Here is a 14,804-nt window from a genome sequence, read left to right as displayed (position 1 = left end):
AAGGAACATGTACTATATTCATTACCCTAAGCTAACATAAAAGGACATATCACTTCACTATTAACTCGAGTGTATGCAAAAGTTCATCTATATACATTTAATCAATCGCCATTACCACATTTTTTGTCATTACACTTCTAAAACCATACTCCCAACTATAAGAAAGTTCTACTACTTATGAATCATAACACTCAAGGACATAATATCCCTTGAATGCAAACTCTATTTAACAATCTGGGTTTATACTATCTCCTCTCATGAGCACTATCTGGATTAAAGGGGTTAATGAGGAATCTAAATACATAACATATTCTATCATAACTGTACAACTCGTATGGATGAGGACATAAGCTTTCAACTTAAGGGACTTATAACACACTAGCGAGCTCCTCTCAAGCCCCTTGTATGACTTCCAAAGTTTTTGATAGTAAATTTGAGAGTAGCGTCTTGGTAAAAATTAGAACCTGGTACTCACGTTATCTCGGAAAGTCATAGATAGAGAATTATAGAGTAACACATAAATGGATAGAAGTTTCTAAAAGAACAACTTTACTATGCAATCTAGAGTATGAAAGAAAGGAGACATTTCTTAAATGCCCTGTAGACTCTCGAAGAAAAGTACAGATGTCTTTATACCGCTCCACACGATTCTACTAGACATAGCTTCATAGACACCCTAGGACACTTGAACTCTGTGCTCTGATACCAAGTTTGTTACACCTCGATACTACCCCCTAGATGTCACACAGCGCTTAGAACCTTAAGTGATCCTAAGCTAACCCAAGGTACTTGCATAACTCGTGAGCAACTAAATATATATTACATAAATCTGAAAGAAATAAGAGGAAGAGATTTCTTTACTAAATGTGCACATTACAAAACTAAAATCAAATACATCAACTCTATTGACTATCTATGAAGCCTCTACTAATACAAACTATAGGTAGCCGAGAATGACCCCCAGCTATCCATAATTAATACGACTGAGTAAATAATATAAAAAAGGTACTAAAACTAGAGTCAACTCGAGTCATCAAATCATAAGAACTTTTCACCTGCTAACTAGAAGCTGCGAACTGTCCGATTATGATGTGCTACAATTGGTACCTACATTATGTGATAATGTAACACATAGACATATATGTGGGTCAGTAATTCTGGAATGTACTGAGTATGTGAGAGTGAATGCATAAGTAAAACAATAATTGAATATTCATATAAACTTTCAATAATGTTTGTTAAGTGCAAATGACTCACCTTGAGCTTGAATAAAACAAAGACTGCAAAATCATAAACATAACTAATGAAGCATAAGGATAAAATTTGTGAAACATAACACTTAGTTTATAAAATCTTTCCGTTTGTTCTTTCTTTTGGGAGTTTCTTCTAACCAACATAAACCATGTGAGCTACTATGGAGTCTAACGTCTTACCCACGTTGGAGAGAGATTTCTACCCTTTCCATCAGAATAGAACCTTAACTTAGTGATCACTTCTTAACTTTATATATATTGAGAATAAGGTTAACTATGTTGGCTTGTAGTTTTCGAGATTTTGGATAGTCCCATCTGCATTTCCATCTCAGGTGCTAAATACTACTCTCAGATTACTTATATGCTTATACTTTAAGAAATCCACCTTAAAATAGAATAAGAGTTTATATAATGAAAACCAATTATGCTCTTCTTTACTATAAATCATAATCAGGATGAATAATGTGGATTTCATGTCTTAAATTGAGATCAAAAGATCCATCTTTTCTTGAAATCAAGAGGATTTCATATAAATGAAACTTTAAAGACTTTAGTTTTCTTGTAAACTTAAACTTATACTTAGGACTTGGTATTCATGTTTTTATTCTTGGAAATTCATACTAAAAGATCTTACTAAATAATCAACTCAAAGTCATTCAGTTATATCCCAGTCAATGTAATAGAATTCAATTCACAATATGAGTCAATACATGGATATAAGTAAACTAACATACCGTCAAAACTTTCACTCACATGATACCTCCGTAAGTTTAAAACAAAGAAATTTTGGTTATGAACCTTAATCTATAAATCAAATAACTTGAATGCTTAAAACATATTTTGGGCACAAGGACGGAAGAAGATCCCTGTTCATAACCCAGCATACCTTAATTGAATGAATTCTTGAAGAAGCCTGAAATTGGAACTTGAATCTTTAAATTCTTGAGGAAAAAAGGTTGAATTTCTTGTTCTTGGGAAGGGAGGCTTGAATTTTGGGTGAGGAACCCTAATATTGATATTCTTAATGATGGCAGGAGGAAAAACATGTTAAGGATTGAGGATGGGTAAAAATAATGCCTCCTTATATTTTTAAGTCGTGGGGAGTAGGGTTTGAGGTGAGGAAAATACCAAAATACCCCTAAAGAAACTAAAGAAAATGCAGGATTTTCCTCAATTGATGACTAGGTTGACAAGCTGTCAACTTGGTGACGTCCCGTCCCCCTAGTAGTCAACTTTACATAGGTTTTGCCCTTTTCTGGTTATGGTTAATGATGAGGTTGATAGCTTGTTACTTGGTTGATGACTTATCACCTCAAGTCATCACCTTGCAGCTGAATCTGGTTAAGGCTAACGACGAGGTTGATAGCTCAACACTTGATTGACAGCTTATCACCTCAAGTCATCACCTTGTTGACAGATGGATACTCTAAAGTAAAATGAGCATAACTTTCTACTCCGCTATCGGATTAAGGTGAAATCAGATGCGTTGGAAAAAAGACTCAAAAATATTTCATTTTATATATAGTAAGACACCTGAATCATTATATTCTACAAGATACACTTATTTAAAGTTGACCCTTGTAGGATCAAATACAAAAACTCAATCAATGAAAGTATTCTCGACATAACTTTGCTCTAAGTGCTTCCTATGACCATGATTCGTATAGAAAACACTTTATAAACAAGGTGAATGGAAATGAATCATATATTCATATACAAATCATAGGATTAGAGTTTATTCACGTAGGAACTACAGTTCGAATTCTAGCCCGAAAGTATGGGGTGTTACAGTTCAAGCTCTAGGGTGATAGCAGGGGTCTTGTAAATCTCACAAAATAAGATTCAGTTGATGGAATGGTCAAATATATCCACTATCACTCCCCTTACTGGTTTACTCATCCCATTCTACATATTCGCTACCTTTGACCTTTTTGGGTAATCATTTCTGAAATAGCCAAGTAATTTGTTAGAAGTTCCTGAATAATGGTGCGGTAATATGATACAAAAGGTTTGTTCAAGTATTCCAACTCATACTCGTTAAATTTCATCTTAAGGTTTGAATATTCATGTAGATCTGTGGTGATGATTTGGTATTCTTCCGCAATAGGCCTCTTCATGCTTCTACTTTGTGTAGGTTGAAATCCATCATAGTAGTGTTTCTTTGATCCTTTAACCTTTCATCTAATTATATCTTGAACCTCAGGGTTCTTGCTACGTATCACATCCCTCTCTTCTTGCTCAGGATCTTTGTTTGGGCTAGTTGCATCCCTCTTTTTACCCTCTTTAATCGATTTTGGGTTAAAATTATTGTTACTTTTAGTTTCACTTTCACTACTGGACTCCACACTCTATGATTCACCCTTATCATTAGAATGGAAGGATGGTTGCCAATTCTTTTCACTCTATCGAGTGTTATTGAATGGGGCTTTCGTGTCCTCTTCAGGCTCATCCCTGAGTCTAAATGTTGTGGACTCATGAGCTGGCCTGGTTCTACCCCCACCTCTCCGTGGTGGAAAATTTTGTGTCATTGTTCTTAAAATGAGAAATAGATCAAGATAGGGTTAATGTGTGAAAATTAAAATAAAATTTAATTTTATGATTTTGTCTTACACTGATGGTTGGACAGACGGTCTGTCGCATATAGGGGTAAGCCATTGCACCTTTCTTCGTGGATAAACAGAATAATTTGGACAATTTGTGATGTTTACCCTAATGGCTCATCGCCTGGCGGACGGTTCATTCGGCCAACCATCGCTTTATTCCAGTATGACTTGGTTGCTTCAGACTTTGAGTGATGGTTCAAGCGACAATCCATCGTAGTTGGAATGATATGTCGACTTGAATATTGCTTATTAAGTAGTATCAGATTATTCAACCAGTTACGAGATGGTTTTTCTGATGGTCCATCACTATTGAGATGACCTGTTAGTTCTTTCATCCCCACGCCTAGCTTTTTAAAAATTTCTTTGAGTCATTTTATCGAACACATGATGGCTAACGTTTTGTACCCGATAGTATGATAAGTTTGAATTATTATACTCTCAAATTTGTGTTGTTAGTGGAGTTACTCAGACTCTCCTTTTCATAAGCTTCAATAAGGGATAACAATCCTTATTTTTCAATGTGATAATTGACACCATGAAAGCAAATATTTACTTACTTCACCCTATTTAATTCATCTTATATTCTCAAAGGTTATGGCTAATAAAACATACCTAGGCATGAAAGCAACTTCATAATAAGCTTGGAAAATGATGTAAGATAATTCTACACTCTTAAAAGAAGAAAAAGAAACAAATTCCAAATTATAGAGAATGAGTTCTTAGTGATGGGATGGAGTAGTATTCTTGGGGATGTTCAAATAGCAGTGGAATATGAAGAGAATAGTAAGTTGGCGATGAATGTGAGAGCTATAACTATTTTCGAAGATGAAGTGGAAGAGTTGTGCATGAACATGGGAAGTGATTTCATATTCTATGCTTAGGTGGTTTTGGATCGGGTTATGGTCCCAACTTTGAATTAGTTCCCGGTTAATACATCTCATGGGCCGGTATATTTTATTTTCCACCGACTTACCTGGGGCAATTTCTGTGATGGGTCAGCGGTGAGTTGATAGTCCATTACTGAAACTGTTATTGTTCACCAGTATCATTCTACCAAACCACTCTTACAAAAATCTACCTGATAACTCGTCACCAGGATGATAGTCCATCATATATACCATTGGCGCTCCTCCAGAAACCATTAAATTCATCTCAGGAATGATGGTTCCAAAGATGGCCCATCTCCCACCCAATGATCCATCGAATCCTCGTTCACTTCTTATCTATAATGCTTACTTTCCAGCTTAACTTTACAATCTAGACTGACGGTCCAACACACTTGCGGTGGTCCATCAGTCTAATTATCACGGATACACAGTTTCTACTTCCTTATGTTTTTGCCTCCTGCACTTGAAACATAAATTACACTGACTAAACAATTAAGTAAAAAAAAATCTAGCTACATGATTTTTCAACAACATTGTGGGTTGTCTCCCATTGTCGCCTGATTCAATGTTACGACACAATTCAATTATCTTGATTGCTCAGACTTCATCAAATACATTGACATTACCAGCTTTACCTCTTTTTGGTCTCACATATTGTTTGATACGTTGTGCATTAACCTTAATCAGCTTAACATCCCTATTTTCAAGCCCTATTACTCCGGATGCAAATGCTTGAGTTACTTTGAATGAAGCAAACCATTTTGATTTCAGATTTCCTGGGAACAATTTGAATCTTGAGTTAAACAGCAAAACCAAATCCCCAACTTGGAACTCTCTCTTTTCGATCCTCCGCTCATGGTATAGTTTCATCCTTTCTTTATAAGGGCTGGTTCTTTCGTATACCCAAAGATGAAACTCATCCATTTCATTTAACTGAGCTAATCTTAAATCAGCCGCTTGTTTCCAACTCAAGTTCAAATATTTTAGTACCGACAATGCTTTGTGCTCTAATTTCTTGATAATGGTGTCAAAATTTGTTACGCCTAAACTGGAACTTTCAAAAAGAGTGTTAGTGATCATCGTCAAATATATAACCCAACAAAGATTGGGGTAGAATCCCATAGGGAATAAGATGCTAATTAAGCTATATGTAGGTTAATAGACTTTTAATTATAAGTATCCACAGAGTAGGGATTTTTTGGTTAAAATATTATTTGACTAAATTTTAGTCTATTTAAAATTGATGTGTTCTTTAGAACATAGTGACAATGGACAAATAGAAAACTAGGGCTATGTTCACCTTGGTGTTTCAATCACTCATAGGCTATAGGATATGTCATATGTCAGTTCATACTTATACTTATGATTATAGAGAAATATAGATAAAATTTCCATCCAAGTGTTTCCCAACCTTCAAAGGTGGATTCATTTTAATTTTCTCAAACTTAAAGTGATGGCATGATAAGATAGCCTATTCTCTAAGAGATTAGTCCGACTAAGGCATTAATCTGTAGTTAGAGGTTAAAAACTCTAATTTCTTATCACCATTCTTTATTTTCAACATGCACTTCTCTATTCAAGCAAGTTATGTTTTAGGGTACATTCTCAAGTTTGCAACCAGGAGAATTCATTAAAATGAAAAGAAGGTGATATAATCACAATACTGATATAAACTCAACAACCCATAACCTAGAGTTGAAATTCCACCTAGGATCCCATAACACTAGTTATGAAATTTTAGCTACTCATGATCAGAAAATAAATAAATAAAAAAAGCTTAATTTCATAAATTACGGGTTAAACATACAATCAAGAGAAGTACAACTTCAAAATTTAAATTCAAAATCACAAGCAATATGTTCCACAGCTTCCCACATGTTTCTCAGTAATATTTACGTTACAAATTCAACAAATAGTCAAATGTCTATTCTAACCCTAAGATGGGTATTTATAGGCCCCAATAAAGTTGAGATTTAAAATTCAAACTGATTTGTCGCGCTAAAGCAAACAGCTCACCTGACAGCCCGTCAAGTTAGCAATGATTCATGGACTGAAACATCACTGCTTATCACAAAAGAGTTTGGCCTGTAGTGGTCTCAATGGCCTCAGTGATGGTCCATCGCTGGTTGGACGGTTCGTCACCCATCTCGTTACCTGCCTCTGAGTTTCCATACATTCTGTTTAATACTATCGACTAGGTTGATGGTCCATCGTGGCCTTGACGGTTTATCGGTTGGACCGTCACCCAACTCCAGTTTATCCTCATTTTTTCTTAGTGGCGATGGATGGTTCTGCAGTTTGTCAATATCCCCATCACAGGCCTTTGTAACTTGAATTTTTAAAATTTAATGCCTTTAGTTCAACTCTTGAGAACAAGCATAAAACATATCAAATAACACAATTGTTTCTAGAAAACATACATTTTTTCCTTTTTAGAGGGTGAAAATGTACCGTCATGACCAGGTAAATCAATACCAAAATATAATGAGGGTCAAACTTAGCTAATAAACTAAAATAAATGGGTATTTTTTGATCTTTTTACTAATAATTTAATATATAAATATCCCAACCTTTTTTTTTTCCTAAATTAAATACATCTCCTACCATTTATATAATTTATTAGATTGTTATTCTCTGCAAATTTAGGATGAGACTATCTATGAAACAAAATAAATGAATCATTATTTGCAAATTAAACTTTAATGTCGACAATACTTTCCATATACTCCATACTATTCTCATTTTATCTTCTAAAATCTCTCAATATTGAAATTTTCCTAAAATATCGTCATTCTTTTTCATAAAAATTCATAGTATATATTTTTATGAAAAAAGGTAAAGAGGAGAGAAGAAAAAAATTACCACATTCATTCAAGAGTCTAATTGAAAAGTATATTATATTTAGGTAAAAAAACTTTCAAAGTGTTGCGACTCATGCTTCTTTAATTTTCTTCTTCTAATTTTCCTTCTTTTGGTTCTTGTTCATAATATTAACAAAAATGTCTTAAAATTCTTAAGAGTTGGGAACGAAGCAATCTTGTTAATGCCACACCATTAATCCCAACATCTCTAGCAATCTTCATGTATTCTTCCTAACCCCAGCTAGCACCCCATGAGTCTTCACTAGCCAAGAATTTCATATTTATGGAAGTGAGTTGTATGGTGGAAGTTGCTGCCCTGGGTTGAATTTTTCATGCAGTCACAGTCAAAAGGTTATGGGACAAGTGAAGATGGTGTAAACTATTGGCTAGTGAAGAATTCATGGAATACTAGTTGGGGTGGGGAAGGATACATGAGGATTGGAGCCCTGAGCTAAAAGGGATAGATTTTCAAGTTTAGGAATCAAAATGAACAGTCTTTTTTTTATGTAACAAAACGAACAGTTTGTCCAAAAATGAAAAAACTACAACTAAAACCATTAACACGGTCTGGCAAACATTTAGTGAAGAAAAAATTATATTAATAGGTTTTTCCCAAAACGGGCAAACCACGTTGTCATAAAAAAAAAATTTAATAGTTTGCTCATTTCTGAAAAAAAAATACTTTATTTGAGCAAACTATGATATTTTTACTAAGACGTTCGATTCATAATTGATTAAACATCACACTATTAATATTCCAAAAAAGACTTTTATTTATGTGAATGTTTTGTTACTTCAATCTTTTAGAAATAGTATAATTTTTTCACTAATAAATATGTGTTGTTGTTCACTCCAGTTTATCTCATTCATCTATTATATTATTCTACTAATATCATTTGTTTTAGGCTTTGAGGATTGATAATTATGTCTCAACAATTCAAAATATTTTTACATTCAATTGAACCGGATGTATGTAAATGCTATCAATATTGTAAAGTGAAAACATCAAAGACTGAGAAATTTCGATCGTAAGTTTTGAAATTGTGTGCATTCGATGGTAAAATTTTTACATGGTTCAATTAAAAATATGTGCATACTAACCTTTTTTTCTTATTTTATTATTTTAGAAAAAAGGTGAATAGAAAGTATGTCAACAAATGAAACGAACATCATCTGTCACAATTGAAGAGACCCATATTTGATGGTGATACCGTGACTTCATAGAACATAGTGAAGTTTGACATGCTATTTAATCTCAATAAAGTCATAGAAGATAGAGATTTTCTTAAGACATTGCTAAAAGAATTCGAAGAAAAATAAAATCATTTGAAGGATATGCTTAATGAAACTAAGTAGGAGAAACGTATTTTGAAAAGGAAATGCAATGAAGAAGAGAAAAAAAGAAACTATTAAAAGTTTGTATGTGTTATGTTGATTTGCTGTTTGATTTGAAACTTTTTTACTATTGATTAGTTATCATGTAGTCTTTCAGTAAGATTAAAATTTATGCAGTATGTTTTATAATTTTAGTAGTTCGAATCGGTCATGTAATATGTTTTCAATTTTAATTCAAATAAAATCGATTCCTATGTAGTAATTGTTGTTCATTTTACTTCATCTAAGTAATTATTTGTTATTCCTTTTTTATTACAGCTTTTAAGTTTTGTAAACTATATTTTGTTATCTATATTTTTAAACCCATAATTTAAAATTGGAGATGTCAATATTAAACGCTACAAAAAAAATTTAGTTACATATAAATTTTCTTAGAATTCAATTTATCTATTATATAAATAGTTTCTTAGAATATTATTTATCTATTATTTTCTTTAATACTTTTCCTGTTTAAAAAAGAATGACCTAATTTAACTTGACAAAGAGTTTAAGAAAATAAAGAAGACTTTTGAAACTTGTGGTTTTAGATTAAAGTTATGTCAAATGTACCAAAATATACTTTAAACTTGTGGTCTTAAATATGTCATGTGATACTTTAATATTGAATATTATCAAAAAAGAAAAGAGGTCATTTTTTTAAACCGATTATAAAAGAAAGTAGGACATTATTTTTATCCTTGTAAGAAATTTAAACGAACAACAATTAGTGAAAAAAGAAAGTGTTCTTTGAATAGTGAATGTTGCTCGTGAATAATGAGATAAAATGAAGTGAACAACATTACAACAACACATGTTTATTAGTGAAAAAATTGTACTATTTCTAAAAAAAAAAAATTAAAGTGACAAAACTTTCAAAGAAATAAGAATCTTAACAAGAATATTAACAGCAGGATTTTTAATCAATTATAAGTTGAATTTATCATTGGAAAATTATAGTTTACCCAAATAAAAGTAGTTTGCCCATAAATGGTCAAACTATTAAAAAAAGATTTATAAAAATGTGGTTTGCCTATTCTTTAGAAAATTCTATCAATATTTTTTTCCTCCACCAAACATTTGTGTAATAGCCCTCCTGGTCATTTGTGAAATTTCTTGTCTTTCCTATTTTAGCTCCCCTCGTAATTTGTATACGTTAATTATGACTTACGAAATGGGTAGTTTCAATTCATGAGGTCTTCAAAAGTGAACTAAGTCATTACTTAGGTTCTTGAGTTTTAATAAAGATAAACTTGATCATAGTTAACTTTCGATCAAGATGAATCTGAATTAGTGTTTTAGTGATTTCAATATGTTCGAAACATACTTTTTAGTCAATCTGCATATGAATTTTTTTTCGAAATTTTTTTAAGAATTTCTTAAAAGTTTCGAGCATTTTAGGTAATTAGTTAATTAGTAATTTAATGAGTTAAATCCTCAATTTATTTATTTATGTGGTCAATAAATGAATAAATTTAAATAGAAAGGATTTATCAATAATAATAATAACATCTCATATTTGAGAAAAAAGGGAAGGCGCAGGAAAGTTACAATTTTTCCATTGCAGTTTTTAGGGGTTATAGATCCGTGTGGGCGTGGGGCAGTAGCCACGACCGGTAAGTTTTCACTGTTTTCTTTTAGAATTAGGATGAGTTGACTTTATATGTACGAAACTATGCAAAGAATTGACAAGATTGTATAAATTTACTTGTTTAATAATATCACAGTTTAAGTTAAGCATAATTAATAATCATTAGGTGATAATGTGGAAATCTAATGTTACGAAGCCAAGAATGTGCATGTATGGTGACTGTAATTAAGGTGTCAAAGGTATTGCTTTCTTGGTTTGGTTCAGATTCAAATTTCTCCGTATGGAATCAATTATAATTTTTGATAAATCATACTTTCGGCCTAGATTTTTAGAATAAGAATTTATAAAATGGGTGTTATTAGATTTGTATTCTTATAGGGATTATGTATTTGAACAGATTTAAGTCATTCAAAAAACTTTACGAAAAGGCAAGACCCTTGCATATTAGCTTGTATTCGGATTCTTCGATTGAGGTAAGCTATCATTTAATTGGGGTTTAGACTTGATTTAATGGCGTGTATGCTCCTAAATTGGATGCTTATTGATTGGGCTTTGGACATATTGAATTTGATGATATTTGAATTGTTGACACTTGTATGAATAAACAACAACAACAACAACCAAAAATCAGTGTATTCCCACATAGTAGGGTCTAGGGATGGTAAAATATACGCAGTCCATTCCACTACCTCCGGAGAAGTAGAGAGGTTGTCTCTAATAGACCCCTGGCTCAAGACAAAGAATAGTAAACAGAGTCGTTATAAATCATGAAACAAGATGCAATAACAGAAATAAGACACCCATAGGTAATATCCTACACTAACGAACGAAAGGAACCCACCACCCCCACTCCTACTAGAAGCTCCAACTTATGGACAAAGCCCAAAGACTACCAGCCCGGATACCCCCAAAGCTCTCTCAACTACTGGCTACGACTCACCCACATATACTAGCCTTCTAACCTAATTCGCGTCCTTCATGTCTTCCTATCTAGGGTCATGCCCTCAGTAAGTTGTAACTGCTTCATGTCATGTCTAATGACCTCTTTCTAGTATTTCTTCGGCCTATCTCTACCCTGCCTGAAACCATCCAAAGTTAGCCTCTCATACCTACGAACTAAAGCATCCGTGCCCCTCTTCATCACATGCCCGACTCAACCTAACTTTCCGCATCTTGTCCTCCACCAAAGCCACTCCCACCTTCTCCCGGATAGGATCATTCTTAACTCTATCACCCCTAGTAAGACCACAAATCTAATGCAACATTTCCATTTCCACAACCTTCAATTTTTGAATGTGGGAGTTCTTGACTAGTCAACACTCCGATCCATACAGCATGGCCAGACGAACTGCCACTCTGTAGAATTTTTCTTTAAGCTTGGGCGGCACCTTCTTATCACACAACACTCCCGAGGCAAGCCTCCACTTCATCCCTCCTTCCCCAATATGGTTGGAGACATCTTCGTTAATCTCACCATTCCCCTAAATCATAGACCCGCGATACTTAAAACTATCCCTCTTACTGGGAACCCAATCTTACTAAAACCTCATTCTTCTGCCTCAAGTCGTTAAACATGCATCCATATACTTTGTCTTGGTCCTACTCAACCTAAACCCTTTACAATCAAGGGTTTGTCTCTGAACCTCTAATTTATCATTCAGCTCCCTCCCCTCCTTCCTCAAGTCTTATCAATCAAAACTATATCATTTGCAATAAGCATACACCAAGGCACCTTTCCTTGAATAAGTTACATCAACATATCCATCACTAACACAAAAAAGGGCTAAGAGTTGACCTCTGATGCAACTCTATCAAGATAGGAAAATGCTCTGAATCTTCTCCCGCTGTCCTCTCCTGAGTCTTTGCACCATCATACATTCCTTAATCAATCTTATGTACGCCACTGGGACCCTACTCACCACCAAGCATCTCCAAAGAACCTCCCCAGGGACTTTGTTATACGCCTTCTCCAGGTCGATGAACACCATGTGTAAGTCCCTCTTCCTTTCTCTATACTACTCCACCAGTCTCCGCACCAGGTGAATTATCTCTGTCGTCGAGCGATCGGGCATAAAACTAGTATGAATAATTATTGAAAATCAAACTTGATGAGATTACCTTATGGTTGTAAGTGTACTTATAAACTTATTGCATAGTATTGTATCCTTAAAGATAGTTTGAATTTGATAAAATATACATAGTATCATTACGGGGGATCGGGTACCACGCCAGTACGAATATGGATATTGATATTACTTATTCGTGGAGGATCGAGTATCACGTCAGTAAGGTACATGGACTTAGATTATCCCATGCAGGTCACGAATAGTTGGGAAAAAATAAGTCTCTTAGCATGTGTGTACATATTAGTATCGATTTTGAGAGGTTGTATGATTTAATAATTAATAACGAGCCAATAAGGTTCAAATTTGCGAGGTTTAGAAGGACATAATTATTACTTATGATATTATCATTGATTTTGTGGATATTTACAGCATGATTGTTACTCTTGATGGCTACGTAATATATTTGTAACCATTGTTTGGCCGCCATTGACGTTTTACTGATTCATTAAATACATGTTATGTGTTGATGCATGTCCACTTTTTATTCAAGTTAGGTTGTATACATGCTATTAAATTGAGTTGGCCTATGGTACCTACCAGTACCTAGTATTTTATACTGATACTATCATGTACTCTTCTTTTGTTGAGTGCAAAAGTGTTTTAGAGACTCATACGTGACTTTATCTATAGCATTTAATATCTAATATAGATTCAAGGGCACTCTATCTCCAGGCTGCCATGGATCATTATATTAGTTCTTGTTTATCTTTCGGGCAATGAGACATTCTTTATTTTTCATTATTTTGGATACCTCTTTTAGACAGTTTTTGACTTGAAGTTTTTGTATGATGACTTTCGGGTCTTGAGGATTTTAATAGGTAGTTTGTTTGATTTTTTCATTAATAATGATTAGATTTGGAATTTGTTAACTTGGTTTTTATGATAATCTCGTCTTAATATTGGCTACATGATTGAATAATATTTTAGGTTAGATGGTTTTCCCACAGAAAGATTAGTGTTGGTGTCACTCATAGCTATTTGGGGTCATGACAAAGTTGGTATCAGAGCCCTAGGTTCTTCGATCTCATCGTACAAGGACATGTCTAGTAGAGTCTTGCAAAATGGTACAGAGACATTTGTACTTTTCTTCGAGAGGCTACAAAACATTAGAAAATTTTAATTTTTTCTTTCTTAAGTGCTATTACTTTATTTTAATTGGTATCTGGTGAACCCAATTGGCATCTGACTTCTTTCATTCTTATTATCAAAGATGGTAAGAACACGAGAAAATAAAGCAAGAGTTGAGGTGCCCAAATTGGCTATTGGAGCTATGATTCGGGGTAGATGACAGGCTTGGAGAGGATAAGGTAGAGGAAAGAGAGTGACGCCTATAAGGGGCAGAGCTTAGGCAAGGAGACCAGCAAGGGAAAAGTTAGTATCTCCTCTCCCACGAGAAGATATGCTTGAGATAGAGAAGTATAAGGCAATACCAATGCAGAATGAGGGGATATCGGTGCATGATGGGTTCATACCAGTTTAGGAAGGTGAAACTCCAATTCATATGTCTTCCAATGTGAATCACCAGGTTTTGAGGTTTTTGAGTAAGTTGGCAGAAACTGTGACTATGCCCACAGTACCCACAGTTCAGCATCCAAGGGTGCAGCATGCTGCTGCTATAGCTCCTCGAGTGGAAGAAATATTAAGGTCGGATATTTTGTCAAGAAGGTAGGGGGTACAATGATGACTAGATATGAGCATGATCTATTTTGCAAGTTTACCAATATGAAGCCTCCTATTTTTTATGACACCGAGTCTGAGGATGTCTATAAGTTCATTATTGATTGTCATGAGAGACTTCATAAAATATGTGTGGTTGAAAGGTATGGTCTGGAATCGGTCACTTTCTATTTTCAAGGAGATGCCAAGATGTGGTGGAAGCTTATGTAAAGTATAGGGCTATATGTTTGTGTAACACCCTAATTTTCTGAACCGGAATACTACACGGTGCTCATGACCCTGAAGGACCACAAGCTAACCCATGACTGATATCTGTACCTGTATACTGCATAATATATCATAAAATACAGAAATATGAACATGAAAGGCCATAAGGTTCGAACTGAATAAACGTCTGATAACAAAATATCTAAAAAGGGTATAACAATACCAAAA

The 14,804-nt window shown here is 34.1% G+C and overlaps 1 protein-coding gene across 1 annotated transcript; it reads right to left on the bottom strand.

The window, feature by feature from the left end:
* Positions 1 to 5,340: 5,340 nt before the first annotated feature.
* On the bottom strand, positions 5,341 to 5,823 carry LOC124898805. Its single transcript, XM_047412823.1, has one exon. The coding sequence runs from the start codon at positions 5,821 to 5,823 to the stop codon at positions 5,341 to 5,343; it is 483 nt and encodes a 160-aa protein (XP_047268779.1).
* Between the last annotated feature and the right edge of the window lie 8,981 nt (positions 5,824 to 14,804).

Source organism: Capsicum annuum, chromosome 1 (genome assembly GCF_002878395.1).
Source record: "Capsicum annuum cultivar UCD-10X-F1 chromosome 1, UCD10Xv1.1, whole genome shotgun sequence".
Taxonomy (NCBI): Eukaryota; Viridiplantae; Streptophyta; class Magnoliopsida; order Solanales; family Solanaceae; genus Capsicum; species Capsicum annuum.
Note: the sequence above shows the minus strand (reverse complement) of the source record. Positions and strands in the feature narration are given on the sequence as shown.

What these genes read in the sequence shown, in the direction of transcription:
- LOC124898805 (XM_047412823.1), bottom strand. Translation starts at nt 5,823, where the DNA reads ATGATCACTAACACTCTTTTTGAAAGTTCCAGTTTAGGCGTAACAAAT.